This window comes from Schistocerca serialis, chromosome 2 (genome assembly GCF_023864345.2).
Source record: "Schistocerca serialis cubense isolate TAMUIC-IGC-003099 chromosome 2, iqSchSeri2.2, whole genome shotgun sequence".
Taxonomy (NCBI): domain Eukaryota; kingdom Metazoa; phylum Arthropoda; class Insecta; order Orthoptera; family Acrididae; genus Schistocerca; species Schistocerca serialis.
Window position 1 is genome coordinate 474,007,965 of NC_064639.1, and position 20,279 is coordinate 474,028,243.

The 20,279-nt window shown below is 44.3% G+C and overlaps 1 protein-coding gene across 1 annotated transcript in view; it reads right to left on the minus strand.

The window, feature by feature from the left end:
* LOC126457391 (lysozyme-like) overlaps positions 1 to 17,412 on the minus strand; it is a 33,439-nt gene extending 16,027 nt beyond the window's left edge. Inside the window, exon 1 of the mRNA XM_050093651.1 lies at positions 17,304 to 17,412. Coding sequence (XP_049949608.1) covers positions 17,304 to 17,379 — 76 coding nt within the window. The 5' untranslated portion in view covers positions 17,380 to 17,412. The remainder of the gene's footprint in view (positions 1 to 17,303) is intronic.
* Between the last annotated feature and the right edge of the window lie 2,867 nt (positions 17,413 to 20,279).

Sequence of the window (20,279 nt, forward strand, 5' to 3'; positions counted from 1 at the left end):
TGAAAACTATGTATATATTTCGAGCATTTGTTACTCAAAAAAGAATCCATAGCTACGAACTGAGTTACGTATCAATAGTATGCTGCTAAAAGACCTGTACGTTACTGACAACAGACTCTAAGGGAATAACGTGCTAATGGCATTCTGTTTACAAGTACCTTTTTTCGCAGCACTTAACTAAACGAATATTCACTCGTACAAATTAAACGCAACAGTGTAATTTTCCCTCTTCAGACTGAAATTCTCGGAATTTGTTTTCATTATGTACCGGATAACACAATGGTAAACTTTCTTGAGGAGGTCATTGTTTTTTTGCAAGAACCTCTTGTTTTCTCTATGACTATAGTACTGCTACCATTAGCAAACCGAATTTTTTGTCCAGTGGGAACACCTATAATGGTGTAAGGGCGATCAAAAAGTTTCCGTTTAAAGGTAGTGCTACAGCATGTATGTAACGCAAGGCGACTCCGATGCGGTTATATAAGCATCGACATGGAGGCAATGGGCTAGTGTGGCATTCGTGTCTTTCCGACTTGCGTGCTGTAAATGCGGAAACGTGAACTGGTGGCAAGGTGCGTCCAAACAGGACCAACGTGCTGTCATTCTCTTGTTGGCTGCCGAAGGATAAACACCGGTAGGCATCCATCGAGGAATGAAGAATATCTGTCGAAAACCACCATTGTGGAATGGTGCGACAATGGATGCGGCTGCTTCATGATAAAGCACCCACCCATATAGCAAATGTCGTAACGCATACGTTACGCCAACTAGAGTGGGAGACATTCAGGCACTTGTCCTAAACTCCCGATCTCTCCCCATGAGATTATCACCACTTCGGTCTCTTAAAAGAGGCCTTGAAGCGTCCATGAATCCTGTAATACAACGTGCAGCAGGCAATTAAAGACATCTTCACGGAACAGGACACTGTGTTTTACCAAAAGGGTATCTTCAACCTGGTGCGCCAGAGCGATAATTATCCCATTGCTTACGGCGCTATACCGATTATGGACAGTACGGCTTCGAAGCGAAACTCTTTATTCGCCCATTATACAGGGTGTTACAAAAAGGTACGGTCAAACTTTCAGGAAACATTCCTCACACACAAAGAAAGAAAATATGTTATGTGAACATGTGTCCGGATACGCTTACTTTCCATGTTAGAGCTCATTTTATTACTTCTCTTCAAATCACATTAATCATGGAATGGAAACACACAGCAACAGAACGTACCAGCGGGACTTCAAACACTTTGTTACAGGAAATGTTCAAAATGTCCTCCGTTAGCGAGGATACATCCATCCACCCTCCGTCGCATGGAATCCCTGATGCGCTGATGCAGCCCTGGAGAATGGCGTATTGTATCACAACCGTCCACAATACGAGCAAGAAGAGTCTCTACATTTGGTACCGGAGTTGCGTAGACAAGAGCTTTCAAATGCCCCCATAAATGAAAGTCAAGAGGGTTGAGGTCAGGAGAGCGTGGAGGCCATGGAATTGGTCCGCCTCTACCAATCCATCGGTCACCGAATCTGTTGTTGAGAAGCGTACGAACACTTCGACTGAAATGTGCAAGAGCTCCATCGTGCATGAACCACATGTTGTGTAGTACTTGTAAAGGCACATTTTCTAGCAGCACAGGTAGAGTATCCCGTATGAAATCATGGCGGTGAATCGAGGAAGTACAGTAAATACTGACGAAACTAAAATGAGCTCTAACATGGAAATTAAGCGTTTCCGGACACATGTCCACATAACATCTTTTCTTTATTTGTGTGTGAGGAATGTTTCCTGAAACTTTGGCCGTACCTTTTTGTAACACCCTGTATATGAGGAATAGTATTGGTCCAAATATGCTACCTTGAGGATCTCTTGTATTAGTATATTTTGGTTCTGACTTCTCAGGTGTAGCCTTACTTGATGTCTATGTTACGTCTTCCTTTTGTACCCTGTATGCTCGGTATGATCGGAACCAGTGGAATATAAATCATTCAATAACATTTCGGTATTCCAGTATAATACCGAGAAACTATCTTTATTTCATTTTGATGTGTACTAAACTTCTTTATTTTAGAAACGCTTATCTGTGAACAGCGCGATACCTCAAGTATTGTAGCATGTCTTTTGAACAGGCTGTAGCTATTAGAACAGGGTGAACCAGGACTGGTTCAGCGCGAGGAAAAGTTATGGGCTGCGGCGTCTGAGATGGCGTCCAAAGATATGGAAAAGCGCGAGGCCGTTAGCAGCGCAAACTCTTCTGAGTGGTGTTGGCTCTCCCCACCACCACACGGGTGCGGCTCGTGGCGGTCGACGTTCGCTGGCAGGGGTCAGCGGCCGGGGCGCACGTCTGCATGGACCTCAGCGAGCGGCGGCGGGCATCCGGGAGCGCCTGACCTCGCCTCCGTACTGCCCTTCTCTGGCCCTACCTCAGCACGGCAGAGAGTGGCCGTACTGTGCACCTGCTGGCTGCACCAACTAAGCACTACGGTAAAAGTTCACAAGAAACGAAACTGAATTGAGAATTCTTATCCACGGTCGCCGGACGAAATTACTCACGTGGCACTTCGAATCTAACAATAATTTTAGACGCTGGCAGATAGTTTACAATTATCTGAAGCAAGCAGACGAAAAGGTCATTCACCACTGGCCATTAAAATTGCAACACCATGAAGGATAGCAAATAACGAAATTTTATCCTTGTAGTCGGGAGAATAAATGATAAATGTGTATGTGATTTGGAGTAGAGAGGGCGCGAAATTCGACACACAGAACTGTTACCTCTGGCAGCAGCGACGGCTTTAACCTAGGTGTGCATCAAATGGAAATAAGCTAAAGGCCTGAGCAATGCCGCTTCAACCACGAGATCGTTCACCAACTGTAGTGCCTGGCTAGTGATGGCACCTCAGTCTCTCGGAAGTCTGTGATTAGCTGTTTCCAGTTTGTGAGTGATATGGAGAACGTGCAGGTCAGGGCAACTGTAGCACAACCTCAGTATCGACGTGGGTCAGGATATCAAGGGCAACACACGGTCTTGCGTTATCTTGTTGGAATATAACGTCACAAAGACCTCGAAGTTAGGACAAAGCCAACAGCCTGCTGTCCAAATTTCTGGCTACGAGAACGAGAGGCGATCATGTTTTGTATCGAGCGGCATCTGTACCATTAACGCAAGTACTCCTCCCGTGGGACAACTATGAATGCAGTCGATTCCATATTCGCATGACAGTCGCGATGATTCAGAACCGGAAAGACTCAAGGGCGCTAGTCGGGCTGAACGTCCTCATCGTGTAACTAAAAAATGTTTCCTTTCACTACGCCCTCTCAAACGTTTCTGATAGTTTCTGCAAACCTGCATGATCTTCGCTTCAGATATAAATCCACTGAATTGATTTAATTTCGTTTGGTTCCCATATCTAATCATCTGAAGAAGACTAATCTCAAATGATAAGAATGAAGCTGAGATCGGTTCTTGTTTTACAGAGTTATATATCTCAGTTTACAAAGGATATTTAAAAACTTGCTAAGTTGTTACCTTAAACGTAGTATCGGATCAAGTATTTTTTAGCATTCTCTTAGATGTGGAACAGTAAGACTTTTGGATAAGAATCAATCAAGTAATTCGCCCTGAGTGTAGCCTGTGAAAGCTCAGCCGAATACCAGATCCGTGTCCTTAAACACTGCGCGTCGCTAACCTGTGACAATACCAGAAGATGGGATGGGTCTCAGTGACGTAGCAACCTAGTCATTGGTTACCCGGAAAGGCCACGTTAATGGCAGATGACCTTCGCGTAGAACCGCATATAATGAGATTGGCTTCTTGCTTACGGTGAACTCGGCAGCAGACACGTCAGTTAGCATCAGCTACTGAGAACTGAAGCAAGGCAACGGACGTCTTACTGGGACCGGGATTTCTACTGAATGATGTGCAAGCACTGAAACTAACAGTCCGTCAGTGCCTGTGCTTGATTCACAGAATTTGTAAAGTTTCACTTAAATTCCAAGCAAGCTATTACTAAGGTTATGTGCAAAAACATTGGCTGCAGCAAATGCAATTTCTATTTTTGCCTTGGAAATACGTAGAGACTTCTTTTAGGAGATGGCGTGATTTGGCACATCAGCGTGCGGAAGGAGAATACTTGAAATGTTTTAACAACTGTTTCACGTAACGGAATAAAATAACCAACTCTCCCTGAAAGATACAAAATTATTACTGGAACTGATGTTGTACCAGTGCAATCATAAAGATTAAGTATGAACCCGAAAAAATATAGTTACGTTGTCAATTGTTTGTTTCTTTGCAAGTACATATATGCAGTCATGGTACCGTATTGAAATCTCCGTGCGAAGTGCCGCAAAAAGCTGGTAGAGGAGCCAAAACAAAATGATGCAGCTCAGTAACAAAGTGAGAGCATGAAGGGAAACGACGCTGAAACAATCCATAAAGAGTACATGTACAGACAAACAAATATTTACAATTTTAGAAAAATTGGATGATTTATTCGAGAGAAAGATCTTCGTAAATTGAGCAAGTCAGTAACGCGTTGATCCACCTCCGGCCCCTCTGAAAGCAGCTATTCGGCATGGAATTAATTGACGGACTTGTGGATGCCCTCCCGAGCTATATTGTGCCAAATTCTCTCCAATTGGCGCTTTAGATCTTCCAAAATCCAGTGATGGTTGGAGGGCCCTGGCCATAATGCACCAAACTTTCTCAACTGGGGAGAGATACGGTGGCCTTGCTGGACAAGTTGGGGTTTGGCAAACACGAACACAAGCAGTAGAAACTATCGATGTGTGTGGATGGGCATTACCTTGCTGAAATATAAGCCCAGTATGGCTTTACATGAAGGGCAACAAAACGGAGCTTAGAATGTCGTCGACATACAGCTGAGCTGTAAGGGTACCGCAATGACAACCAAAGGGGTCCTGTTGTGAAAACAAATGGCACCCCAGACTACCTCTCCTGGTTGTCGGGCCTTATGGCAGAAGACAGACAGGTTGGTTGCCCACCGCTGTCCAGGGCGTCTCCAGAAATGTCTTAGACCTGGAATCTCATTGATTCATGTAGAAATGTCTTTAGTGACAAGTCCTGCTTCGAACTGAGCCCCGATGAGCAGCATAAATCTCTCCCCAATTGAGAACGTTTGGAGTATTATGGTCAGGGCCCTCTAACCAGCTCGGGATTTTGATGATCTAATGCGCCAATTGGACAGACGTTGACACGATAATGCCCATCAAGACATCTAACAAGTCTTTCAATCGAATAAATGCTCGCATACGGGCCAGAAGTGGACCAAGGCGTTACTGACTTACTCAGTTTGTGAAGCTCCTTCCCTTGAATAAATCATCCAATTTTTTTAACTGATTTGTCTGTACGAGTACATCTCATCTACCGATTCCTTCGTTGTGTCTTTTTTTTGTCCTAGAGTAGTATCATATGACATAGTGGTCGAGTGAAGCAAGTGTTGCCAGTGTGGACAAGCAAGTCTTACTGACGAAGAACGAAGTGGCAAACCATCTCTCTGTGAAGAGCCCGTATGTGGAGACCCTTATGCTCGAAGACCGGCGTATCACAACTGAAGCGATAGCGGAAAAAATTAAAATCAGTTACGAATTAGTTTTCTGCAGCTACATTTTGAACGAGACGAAGGCCACCGTTCGTTGGGTTCCGCGACTGATCACACCCATTCCGAATTGAGGCAGCAGCTGAAACGTTGCAGTGTGTCAGGCCAAACGAGATGACTGCCTAATCACCATGGACGGTTGCTGTGTGTATCACTGTGAGCCCGAGACGAAGGAATGACGCAAGCAGTGGAAACATGTGGCTTCATCTCAGCAGAAAAACGCGAAGACGGAAACATCGGAAAAATGATGCTCTTTTTGGGACTGTTGTGTTCTGATGCTAACAGATTATATTGATAAGAAGCTAACGGCCAGACGATCATATTCCCCTATTCTTCTGACTATCTTGCGGGAGTCTGTGAAGAAGAAACGTCGCCGAAATCTGTCTAAGGGCAGTCAGCTGATCCACTGACAGATTTCCAGGAATATCTGCCCGCTGAGCTGTTAATTGGTACTGATCATTACTCGAAGAAAGTCACAGATATTCTGTCGTTTCCACTGTGACACAGAAGTTGACTTACGCTCCTAAGGCAGCTGCCTTTAATGTCTGCGCTAATCAAAAGCAAACATTACCGAAGGGTAATAAAAATTGCTGTTAATTTTGCGTCCCTTTTCGAAGAATGTGGCCATGTAGTCCAAGAATGTAATAAAATTAATGACGTCACTCAACGAAAACAGAAACTGAGAAGCAGCAGGCGGTTTTTCCTGTGCCTAAACGGAGAACATTAAATGCCAAGTTCCAGGAAGAAGGATAGGGCTTTTTGTGCTGTAAAAACCCACGTGATAAGTCGATATGCGTCGAAGGTAAGACGTGTAATATCTCAGTCGGGCAGAGAAACGTCACTTACATTAGTAAAATAGACGCTAAGCTTCATATTCTTGCAAACTGTTCAGGTGCACATAGTAGGACCAACAAGACTGTAAACTTACTCGATGTGTGCGATGGAAGTCAAGCATCCTTAATTTTTTTTTCTGAATGATTTGATGCGGTTCACCACGAATTCATCTCCTGTGCCAATCTTTCCTTTTCATCTGAGAGTAGTACTTGAAACCTATGTCCTCAATTATTTGCTGTATGCAACGTGCTGGCTTGGCTCTTGTTCGCGAAAGGATTCGTTTTACTCGTCGACGTTTGGATTCTGTTTCCAAAGAATTGTATCGTTTTCATTTAATGGTTGCATCTGAAGTGTCTGATTTCACTTGGGGTTGGTTGGACGGTGCCTCATGGACTCAAGCTGACTGGGAATACAACTCCGTAACTGCCCGGCATTTGGCAAAATTTGAACGTTTTCATCGCGCGGAGTCGGATGTTATATCTCGACGTTCTGTGATAAATCTCACAGAGAAATCGTTTGACGACGCAACCTTATCCGTGATAGGGAAGGGTTTAAATTTTCGCACCCACTCCGAAGAGTTTGCCGGTAGTTGATTTTATTAGTTCAATTGAACAGGCGGTTTGCAAACTACCTCCTGACGCTGCAGAGGAGGTTATGAGGGAGTCATGTCGTGTTTTGACCAGGGCTCGTCCACCCAAGAGTAATGTAACCACAGCAGAGAGGGCTGCTCTAGGCTCTCTCAAAGTTGATCCTAGTATTGTTATTTTACCTGCGGACAAGGGCAATGCCACCGTTGTTTTAAATAAACATGATTATGTACAAAAGATGCAACGTTTACTATCTGATTCAGCGTACCGCAGAATCGATGCTGACCCCACAAAAAGTGTTGAGAGGAAGACCAACAGCCCCTGAAGAAAAGTGGTTTGTCGCAGGACACTATCAAGTGTCTTAACACCTACAGTGCTGTTCCCCCTAGGTTATATGGCCTTCCGAAGGTTCACAAGGAAGGGGTTCCTTTCCGTCCTATAGTGAGTAACATCGGCGCTCCGACATATCGTGTAGCCAAGTATCTTGCTTCTCTGTTGAGTCCACAAGTAGGTCGGTGTGAACATCATATCAGGAACTCAGCTGACTTTTTACGTCGTTTGGAGGGACTGAGGTTGAATGACTCTGATATTTTTGTGAGTTTCGATGTGGTCTCTCTCTTCACTCGCGTTCCTCTGTCTGATTCGTTGCGGTTAATTGAGGCCAGGTTTGGTGCTGAATTAACTAATCTTTTTCGGCATGTGTTGACATCCACTTACTTTTTATTTAATGACCAGTATTACCAGCAGACAGATGGAGTTGCGATGGGTAGTCCGTTGTCTCCTGTGATCGCAAATTTGTGTATGGAAGACTTCGAGGAACGCGCATTGGAGTCGGTGCCTTTGAAACCCGCCTGTTTCTTTAGATTCGTTGACGATACCTTCGTTGTTTGGCCTCATGGTAGGGCGAATTTGAATGTCTTTCTAGAACATCTGAACTCGATCCACCTGAACATTCGTTTTACGATGGAGGTGGAAGAGGATGGTTGCCTTCCCTTTCTTGACGTGTTGGTTAGAAGGAAGGATGATGGATCATTAGGAGATGCAGTCTACAGGAAACGTACTCAAACCGACTTGTACTTACAGGCTAATAGTTGTCACCATCCGGCTCAGCGTGAAGGGGTACTTCGTACCTTGGTACACAGGGCCCATGTCGTTTCTGACGCTGAGACTTGCCAGCTGAACTGTCCCATCTTGAGGTTACATTTCGTCAAAATGGTTATAGTGATAGACAGATTGAACGTGCGTTGCGCTATCGACCAACTGTACATCGGGTGATTGATGATAATTCTGAGTCAACACCTAAGTCTACTGCCTTTTTGCCTTACGTAGGAAACACGTCCAACAAGATCGGTCGTATTTTACGGAAATACGATGTGAAATGTGTATTCCGACCTCCATCTACAATTAGAGCACTTCTGAGTTCCGTTAAGGATGATCTTGGACTGCGCAAGGCGGGTGTATATCGCATTCCTTGTAGCTGCGGCATGGCATATATTGGTCAAACTATCAGGACCGTGGAGGACCGATGTACTGAGCATAAACGGCACACACGATTACAGCAGCCAAATAGATCTGCTATTGCCGAACATTGCTTGGATACTGGTCACCCCATTGTACATAATAACACAGAGATATTGGCATGCACGTCCAGGTATTGGGGCAGTGTTATTAGGGAGGCAGTTGAGATTAAATTAGCGAGAAACCTCGTTAACAGGGATGGAGGTTTCTGTTTAAGCTGTCTTTGGAATCCGGTTCTCTCCCTTGTCAAAAAACAGGGGGACAGAGTCAGTGCTACCTCACCTGCGAATTCACAGTCTCACTATCGATAGCTCTGACCTTGGTCATCTTTGGTGGCACTAGTGTTCAGTGTGTGTGTTATCTTTCCTGCTTCAGTCCGAGAACCGAGGTTTTAAATTTGCATGTACGCCGCCCGTCCGTTGCAGTTTGCCTTGAAAATGGCGGGGTGTTCTCCCGCCGAAATATCGGCGGTCGCCGAAAGTGTTACCTGGCTGAATTCCCGGAAGTTATTTGAAAGTTGTATACGCCAGGAGAAACTCAGGTCTCACAATAGTTGAAATTTTTCCGCTGTTGCGATTACGAAAAAGCATCATCTGTGAAAAGGAATGACGACAAAGAAAATTTGTGCCGCTTTACGAAAGTGGTCGCAATAACCACTTCGGCTATCCGTGCGCGACTCACCGCCAGACCCAATCTTGACCCAGACTTCCATATGTTGTTCTTCCTGCGACACAACCTGTACAGGTACACAGATTATGTAATTGCCATACAGAGGACGAAATTTTAATTGAACATCGCTGCCCTGTATCGGCGGATGAACACGATATATTGCAGTGCCTATGGAGGGGCGAAACCCGCACTGATATTCGGAAAGTACAATCTCTGAAACAGTTTGGAGGCGAATCAACAGAATTCTAGCAAAAATTTTACCAGCAACGAAGAGCAAGGATATCCCACGGTAATTACCACAGATGCTTCGGTAGCCTTTTTCAGAGGTGGAGACAATTGTCTACTTCCTTGCGTCAGCTGGTATCTCACGGATTTCCCACACTAGAGGGAATGGAGAGAGAACAACCGATAAGCTGACAACGCACAGGCGTTGCGCTGAGCGACCAGAAGGCTACTGGACGTCCACTGCGACGGCGCCGCCACAGCTGGGAGCCCTTGAGCGGCTGCTGCAGTGCGACGACCAAATGTCAGGGCCGCGCGGCCAGGCCGACGGCCTTGCGACAGCGCGTCTGCTCCACTTATGCACGCGGACGCGTCTCCCGGATGTTTGCTGGCGTCATCGCGGACCTGTGTCGTAAAACACTGGAACGCGGACCGGACCTGCCTGGACCGGCCGACCGCCAGCCTCTACCTCGACACCTAACGCTGCTTTCCACCACAAGCGGTGACGCGTCCGCACTTCTCTCGTACCCGTCAAGGTCTGCTTCAAAAAGTTGTTTTGCCGCATTCGGTTGTGGCGGGCACTCATTACTGGCAGTTATTCATTAAACTGAATTCGGAAGCAGATTAATTTCAACCAATTTAGTCTCCACTTTTTACACTGTAAGAAACTCATTAACGTCTAGAAAACAGGATCGTTTGTCACGCGAGGCTTGAATTACACCCGCAGATTCTCATCTGAAACTCAGTGCTCGCGCACTTACATAATGTAGCCTGCAGGAAGTTACGACATTTCCGCACTTTGACGACGAACGTTTGGAAAAGTGTCTCCCTCGCAAACGTAGTCTTGGTGTTCCTGACGTATCCAGCGCGTGCAGGATATGAACGCTCAATAGAAAAAGGGAATTTAACATTTCAAATCTGATTAACGGCTAGATAATCAGAGATATAGCACAATCCCTGACTAACGAAAGAAATCGGCTGTCTGTTTTCAAAGGAAACATGCCGCCATACCTTTAAGCGATTCAGACACATCACTGTGCTAACTCTCTTGGGCGCAAGGAACACTTGATTACAAATTAAAATTTGTGAGCTATTGTAAGGAAACAATAAATTTGACACTTTCATATCAGTAAATATAAATAAACCTATAGTAATTAGTTGTACTGTGGTGCTTAAAATACCTACGAGTTCCGTAATGTACAAACTGCTCATGGTTCCCTAGTGCAAAAACAATGTCATCAAGCGTATCATCCAAATGATTCCTCACACTTTTTCCTCATATTTCATTTGTATTAACTACTCTTCATACGAAAAAACTGAAACAGACGCTTGCACATGTAATAAAGCAGTTTTCCAGAACACTGATAATGTTTCCTGAAGAGGAGAAAATACAATCTGTCTATGACCTCTCGGCTGAAAATGTGTTATCGGACTCCTAACTAACATGAGGCAGGGCATACATGCCCAAAGAAACATTGAATCTTACTTCTGAATAGCAGATTCTCTGCGACGTCGTATACACTCCTGGAAATGGAAAAAAGAACACATTGACACCGGTGTGTCAGACCCACCATACTTGCTCCAGACACTGCGAGAGGGCTGTACAAGCAATGATCACACGCACGGCACAGCGAACACACCAGGAACCGCGGTGTTGGCCGTCGAATGGCGCTAGCTGCGCAGCATTTGTGCACCGCCGCCGTCAGTGTCAGCCACTTTGCCGTGGCATACGGAGCTCCATCGCAGTCTTTAACACTGGTAGCATGCCGCGACAGCGTGGACGTGAACCGTATGTGCAGTTGTGTGCAGTTGACGGACTTTGAGCGAGGGCGTATAGTGGGCATGCGGGAGGCCGGGTGGACGTACCGCCGAATTGCTCAACACGTGGGGCGTGAGGTCTCCACAGTACATCGATGTTGTCGCCAGTGGTCGGCGGAAGGTGCACGTGCCCGTCGACCTGGGACCGGACCGCAGCGACGCACGGATGCACGCCAGGACCGTAGGATCCTACGCAGTGCCGTAGGGGACCGCACCGCCACTTCCCAGCAAATTAGGGACACTGTTGCTCCTGGGGTATCGGCGAGGACCATTCGCAACCGTCTCCATGAAGCTGGGCTACGGTCCCGCACACCGTTAGGCCGTCTTCCGCTCACGCCCCAACATCGTGCAGCCCGCCTCCAGTGGTGTCGCGACAGGCGTGAATGGAGGGACGAATGGAGACGTGTCGTCTTCAGCGATGAGAGTCGCTTCTGCCTTGGTGCCAATGATGGTCGTATGGTGTTTGGCGCCGTGCAGGTGAGCGCCACAATCAGGACTGCATACGACCGAGGCACACAGGGCCAACACCCGGCATCATGGTGTGGGGAGCGATCTCCTACACTGGCCGTACACCACTGGTGATCGTCGAGGGGACACTGAATAGTGCACGGTACATCCAAACCGTCATCGAACCCATCGTTCTACCATTCCTAGAACGGCAAGGGAACTTGCTGTTCCAACAGGACAATGCACGTCCGCATGTATCCCGTGCCACCCAACGTGCTCTAGAAGGTGTAAGTCAACTACCCTGGCCAGCAAGATCTCCGGATCTGTCCCCCATTGAGCATGTTTGGGACTGGATGAAGCGTCGTCTCACGCGGTCTGCACGTCCAGCACGAACGCTGGTCCAACCCAGGCGCCAGGTGGAAATGGCATGGCAAGCCGTTCCACGGGACTACATCCAGCATCTCTACGATCGTCTCCATGGGAGAATAGCAGCCTGCATTGCTGCGAAAGGTGGATATACACTGTACTAGTGCCGACATTGTGCATGCTCTGTTGCCTGTGTCTATGTGCCTGTGGTTCTGTCAGTGTGATCATGTGATGTATCTGACCCCAGGAATGTGTCAATAAAGTTTCCCCTTCCTGGGACAATGAATTCACGGTGTTCTTATTTCAATTTCCAGGAGTGTATATCCATCGACGCCGGGGAAGCTACTTGCATTTAAAATGTTTCCCCTGCACGGGAAAGTACATAATGGATATGCAAATGCAGGTTTTGTATCCATGGTTGACGACATACGGAAGTGGGTCTGGCCGTGGAGCGTCCTCGAATAGCCTAATGGTATGCCGACCGTTCGTGATAACCGAGAAATCGGAATTTGAGTCCCGGTCCAGCACAAATTTTCATTTCCATTTTAGTATACAGCCGATGGCGGTTCATATTCGCAATTGCTAATACATTTCCTGTATATAAAATTTCCTCCAAACAAAAATGTAAGTTTTCAAAAACTGAAGCCTATTCTACTGCATCAATCGCGTCAGCTACACTCAGATGATTCAACGAGGCCTGGAGGGACTGACACATCGATGTTTCTGATGAAGTAAGAACATGCAATTGAACAAGAGCGAGTAACTTAAACAATTAAATTTAGGCACTGTTTTCGAAAAATAATTGTGGTTCTTTGAAACAGTAACGTAACGTGTGTCACAAGCATGGCATTTTCATAATCCCTACTTCGCTGCATGTGGGCTAGAACTGCGGTTTGTCACACAGCTTTAATGTACGAGAAAGTTTAATTCCTACTTCAATCCACAACAGGTGCTGTTGTAAGATAAACAAGACCGATATTTGAACAACTATTTTGCTGTTTGTAATCGCCTTGCGCAATAGCATCTCATTTACTGTATATATGGATATAGCCTTTATTTAGCACGGGTACCGTTGACATAAAGTCTGTAAAGCGACAGTGTGTCATATAATAGCATCTTTTCGATTATACATATCAGTATAGTAAGTCATTTGCTGTCATCTAATGGCTTTATGATACGAAAAATGTGCTACGGTTTGAGTACCGAAAGGCACAGTTATGATTCTTTTCACAAGCAAAAAGATGTATACATCATTGGAGGTTGTTATAACAATTGTATTCTAGGAAAGGACCTTGGTTTGTAACTCTCTGTACGATGCTTTCATTGCTCACGAATTCTAGCGTGGATGGGCATTTCAGCCACACACTGTCCTTGTTTAGATGTGTTTAAGTGATTTTCTAAAAATACCAATTTAGCTTATCCGTGATTTTACCGTATTTTTTTCGAGCAGTGAGGGAGTAGTTTTATCAAAGTGGCCACAACGGTTTCCACCAACAGCACTAGAGAGAGTTATGTCTCTACCGACAGGAAGGTGAACAAAAAAACTGAAAGCAGTGAAAAGACGTTTTGCTCTTCCTGAACAGGACAGTTAAATACTTTGTTGCAAGCGTTGTTAGCCATCTCTGTGGATCACTGCTCTATTAACATTTAGCACTGAACACTTTTCAAGGAGAAACCTTTGATTGTTTTCTGGAAGCGTTTAACGTTATAAACTTTGTTACTGTCTCTAGACCATTGTTTACTTGAATCTGAAGTGATTTTTCACAACGTCGAAGAGCTTGCTGCTGCCCGTGGGAGGGAGATTAGTATAAGTACTGTCTTAGTGTATGGAAACTAATGTCACTTTATGTTATTATTCACAGCACAGTTTCGCTAAGAATCAGAGTTTATCGAAGGAGAAACCGACTACTTCTTGTACGTCTGTTGAAACTTTTCCCGTTTGCGAGGTCCGTTTCACGCTTTTTACCAGTCTAGAATTTAAAGCATTGCCAAATTTTCCGAATTTAGCATCTCTGGTGTCCCCTAAATTACTTCAGACGATTTTTGTTCCTTCAGAAACGTCGCGATTGTTTTCATGTTTCGTCCTGTTGAACTTGGGCTCCGAATCTTTGATGACCTGATTTGATACCTCATCACTTTTGTAACGCATCGGCCAGACCCAGGCACCATAACGAAGCATCGTCTGCAAAACATCTGGCAAGAAAACTTGGAAATTCCAGGAGTGCATTCTACAGCCAATGACAAACAAAAATTCTGCTCTGTGCATAGTATGATATACGAGTACTTCTTCGAGTAGTGCTTACTAAAAGATCTAAACTTATAATAAGTGACAGTTTACGACGAAGTAATGATATATTAAACGTTCCAAACGCGAGCCATCAAGGGCAACACAAAAGCCGTAGCTCAGTGGTAAATAAGGTAGATGCATTCCAAGGTAGCTAGCGGTTGAGGATTCACACGATTGCATACTCAATTTTCTGTGTTCAGACGATTAAGTACATAGAAGCAATAAGTTTTCAGCTGTTACCATTATAAATAGTGTCCTCTTATAGGGCTATCTTTTTGAAACCCACTCTTCTGCTATCATAGACAGGGTGTTTCAAAAGTCCTATCACAGGCTTCAAGGAGTTGTAGAGGGGATAAAGTTTTGATAAAGAACCATGTTCAGAACTGTACTGTTTGAAGGTAAAATAAGTTTGCTGATAAGAGACATGGGCTCTGAGACGTGTGCTCTATAGGAGTTGCTCCATGTGAAAACCATGCTAATTGTTACACAAGGTGTATATGTGAATAGCGCTTTCATACACACAATCTGCACATTATGATGGGTGCTGAATAATGTCTACTGCCGCTACAACCCGTGCAAGAAGTTCTTCCACTTGTATTGGAGTCTCTTACACCAGACTCTTCATGTCGCCCTACAAGAAACAGTCAAGAGGGGGAAAATCTAGAGGCCGTGGTAGTCAAGAGTTGGTCTACCTTGACCTGTCACCTTCTACCTTATGGTTGATGGAGATGTCCGCGGACGCCACGTGCCAAATGCGCAGATGCGCCATCATACTGGATCACATTTGGTGACGGAGTGACAGTGGCAAATCGTTCAAAAACCTCTAGCACAACTCTCCTCAGTTTGTGTGCTTACTGTGAAGCGGGGGATTTAAAAGTGGTCCGATTAAATTTATTTTGTATCCAAACGGTAAGTTTCCGGATATGGCTTCCTTGTCAAAACTTTATCTACTAAGTCCTTCCTGCAACCCCTATAAGGCAGTAATACAAATATAAAAACCTGAAATAGCTTGTAAAGCTTTGAAGGTTAGTTTACGCTGTGAAATAACTTTTAGGAAAAGAAAAATTCGATACGTTGCGCCGTTTTCGATATAATTAGCGTAGAAGTTGGCCAATCAGGCTGCTGCGCGCGAAGATTCAAGCGCCCAGCCAGAGACTGTGCCGCTAAACGTGATCTTCGTCTGGTTTCCTAAAACCAAAACAGAGAGCCATACAAAAATTTGACGTGGGATGGTAGTAAGGATCGAACCCGAGCCAAAGGCTGAGCAGTCTCGTGCGCTATCATCTTAGCTATGAGAACCACTGTCACTAACTGTACATGGCAGGCCGCTTAATTTCGCGTGCAGCGACCGGACTGGCTAACTTCGATGACAATTAACTCCAAAACGGTGCAACGTATCGAATTTTTTCTTCATATTTATTTCGTAGCACAACCTACCCCAACATCCTTACACGTTCCAACAAGCTTTTCAAACTATTTATGACCACCCAAGCATATTTATAAGGGTTTTATCGTCCGTAAAGAAGGTGCTATAAGGGAACGTGTTTCAGAAACATTGTTAAATAATATTAGTCCAGACGAAAGTCTCAGATGCAACAAAGCAATGGCAGGCAAAGTTATTCCAAGACGTCGTGACCGATGATACATCACTCGCTCAACCCATAAGGTTTTCTGGCATTTGAAAATGTTGAGAAGAGAGAGAGAGAGAGAGAGAGAGAGACGGAGAGAGAGAGAGAGAGAGAGAGAGAGAGAGAGAGAGAGAGAGAGAGAGAGAACCATTGCTTGGTTCTTGTTTAAAGTAGCTGTGGAATTTCATACACAACCTCCTACTCGAAAAAAAAATGCAGGGACTAAGAAATTGATTGTCAGATTTTCGAAACAAAACTAACTTTGCTATTTTACAATCAACAATACTTCTCACTGCCATTAAGTGTTAATAATGTGATTCAACACTATTCATTGATTACGGAGAAAAGAGCAATGAGTAACAGCGGAATTAAATTTGTCATCAAGCAAGAACACTATATTGTCAAGTAAAAATTTTTGAATATGAAGATCTCTTGCTGTCTTGAATCTGCAATTGGATACGTGCTGTTTAAATAGAAACTGTATGAGGCTAGTTACAGATTACAAAACTCCTTGCATTAAATTACTTGAAGAAAGAGAACATTTATGCCATGATGAGATTTTTTCATCCATTTTCTGTCGACATACACTTATCTCTTCCATTAGGTTTCGGGCTGCAGTCGGATGACATCGACACCTTACCTCGATATTTCGGCTGGCAACCATTCTGCCATCTTTAGGTGAGTTTACACACTCACCCACCACGAGATGACTGCCTTTCTGCCGAAATATCGTGAAAAAAGGTCGACGTCATATAGCTCAGGCCCTAAATATCATAAAATACTCATTATGCCGGGAAAACTTCAGGAATTACATTTATTACTTCATCAACAATACCTTTTTATCGATGCATACCGAATTCCGTGATATTCAACGGACTGGTTCCAGTGTTTCAACTGGACGTCACCGCTCTGACAAGGGTGTCCCTAACCTACCCCATAATCCTGCTGATCAACGAGTTTAACGTGGAATACGAAACACGTGTCGTTCCCGAAGAATCTTCACATCGTTGAAAGGTGAAGGTTAGGTTAAAGGCAGACTGAAATATTCCACGGACCGACCGGGATTCCATCCCACAGCCTTTCGGTTTTTAGGCTCGCGCTTCGCTACAGGAATACAAGCACACGCCATTTTTTCATTAGATATTAAAATTGGTGTTAATTATTTCAGACTATATTAGGACACTTACTATGATTCATTTCATCAAGATAATGTTGGAGAAGGGGAGAAATGGTGAGTCCAATGATATTAAGAATGATCGATCGATATCCGTGGACGTCGATATGATTGGTCCTTATCGGTACTCACCAGCAACAAGAGCCCAGCAGGAAACCACACACAAAACAGTGGCAGCGGTGAGCAGCGTCGTGTTGTAGCGCGCCATGGTGTTTGACTGGCGGAGTGAGAACTGGCGGCCGGTGCGTCAGCGAGCGGTATATATAGGCGGCGCTAGCGGACCTTGTAGGGATCCCCTCCTCACCGCGCGTCGAAGTCTCCGGCTGCCGCCCACGGAATTCCCAGGCCGGCCTGTAGGGACACTGGCCCACATTATAGCGGTGACCACACGCATCGCCGTGCCCGAGACTTCTGTGAAGGCGTTGCTCCTCACCTGTGAGACATCGCTGCCGTTATGATACTGGCCAGATGGGTTATATTACATTTATGGAAGGCATCACATTCCCATCGCCAGTGTGTTAAGTCGTTTAGGTGACTGCAAAAATAAAAATTAGCCAAGTGCGACTAGGACTCGCGCGCTCTGGGGTTGTGCATAGACATAATTACGTATATAGGTAGTTCATTCATCCCGTGTATCGAGAAGCTCGACGATTTTGCCTGTTATCGATATATATACTGCCAAGATCTCGGTCGTGGGAATTCCAAGACTTTCAAGAATTATTAATTTTAAGTTTTAAGTTTAAATTTTTGTGTGATTTCGCATTTGTTACCGTGATTCCTGAGAAAAAAGAAAGTTTTAACAGACGGATAGACTGATAGTCGGATAACAAGTGACATAACATATTTTTTTTCGTGTGCTATAAATAAAAAAATGGTTCAAATGGCTCTGAGCACTATGGGACTTAACATCTATGGTCATCAGTCCCCTAGAACTTAGAACAACTTAAACCTAACTAACCTAAGGACATCACACAACACCCAGCCATCACGAGGCAGAGAAAATCCCTGACCCCGCCGGGAATCGAACCCGGGAACCCGTACGTGGGAAGCGAGAACGCTACCGCACGACCCTATAAATAAAAATTAACGGTTTTCGGATCTCCTCCCTTACTTGCACTTTTAAATTTTGCTTCTTGCGAGGTTTCATGCTCCTGAGTCAACAGGAAGCACCCTACAGATTTTGATGAGTGAGTTTGCGAGTGTTAAAATACGTGACGTAAATGTCTGTATCTTTTTATTACATTGTCTTGGAAGCGAAAGTTTGTAAACCGCCAAGAGACCAGAGACCTTAGCATGTGACATAAATTTCTACTTGGTACTTCTATTAGTTCATGAGTAAAAGGAGTTTTAACACTCGGACCGACAGACAGACAGACAGCCGGACAACAAAGCGGTACTTTACGGTTTCCTTTTCTACCGACTGAGGTACAGAATCCTAAAAACGACCAGTCTAAATCGCGGTTTATTTTATTCCTGTCGGTAATGACAAGTTTCAGTTGTTACAACCATCATCAGACCACAATTAATTTACCCAGACGACATGAAGAGACGGTCCTCGGAGCCGTAATGTACTGTTATGAGGCATCCGTCACCAGCAGCTCAGACTTCATTCGGTGATGGATAGCTCATGGTAATAAAAATTATTTCTCCTTGCTAGTTTTGTTTACAAATTGTAGTCTACATAATTGCCTTAAATCTGTTTAAGTAACTTTCGGCATACAAAGGGTTCAAACAGAAAATGTGTGTAGGAGTCATTTCATTTACGTCTTCTGTCAAGTAAGCCACAATTTTCTACTAGCCAACCCACAATTTTCTTACTACTTGTGTGTTCTTAATCGCTTTAGTTTCATTAAGCTGTGCAGTACAGTTCTCGATCTTTTTTTTTTCTTGTGTCTGGAAGAGTACTGGAGGGTTACATGCGGCAGTGAGAAACAGAAGTTTGCTTATAAACGATTTCAGTGTCCATCAAATTTGTCAGGTGATTTCCCCAATGAAAAACAAAGTGTTACCTCTGCTGATTCCGCGATTGCCCCCTGGCTGTTGAGAATTACTGTTCCCCACATTCGTACAAATCGAAGTGATAAGATGTCTTACCTTCTCAACGAGGAATGTAACAAGATGATCTGAAATCACAACAGCCCTTCTTGTATACCTATCGTACAGGACGCTAGCTCGCGAGTCAGACCGCGATCCAAACTGCGTAGCGAATTAGCGACCGTTGGTCTGGTACGCTAGCCAGAATGAGGATGGTCTTTACGTGGTTTTCCAAGCTCGCATAGGCAAATTTTGAGCTATTTCCCCCTCTCCACCTCAAAAAATACGATACTCATTTAAAGTACGGTGACACAGAAGTAAAATAAATTTGCCAAATCATGAGAAATGGTGGATCTCTTACGGCTGGGAAAACTCTTTTCACAAACACCCAAAATAAGTCTTTTCACGCATTCCGTTACACGGAAGTACGACAGAATAATAAGACACATAATAACGTGTGTTGTCCCTACGACATAGCGGTTCCAAGCACAGTCTCAGGCAAGAAGAACTTCTTAATCGTATTTTTTCCTAAATGGTTCCTGGTTATGGTAGTACTACTATTTTCTCACTATAAAATCGCCATATACAGGAGAAATATTTAACTGGTAGTTAGCAGAGAAACGAGAAAAATAGATATATTTTATCGTAGACGCTGTCGTGGAGTTTATACGTAGGCAAGAGGCATAAATAATACGGCGCAAACACATTGATTCTGGAGATGGAGTTTTTTAAAATTTTATTTTAACAGTTGTGAGACTCAAATGACAAACATAAATATTTACTCGCGTTCACATTTGAATGTGAATATTTTATGACGCGATAGTTAAACGTCTCATTAACAACTGTAACTTTTTATGATTCACGTAAATGTCTACGACACCTCCCGGAACTTTAAGCTTCCATTCTGGAATACCCAGTGTACCATCAGGCTACGCAAATGAGGCAGGTAGTTTCGTCTCGGGAATTTCTTGCTATTTTAAATTGTGATTTCTCGAACTATGCATCCATACTAAATGTGGAGCAGTATTATACGAATTTTCCTCAATTATTTCTTGCACCCTATGTCTATAAAAT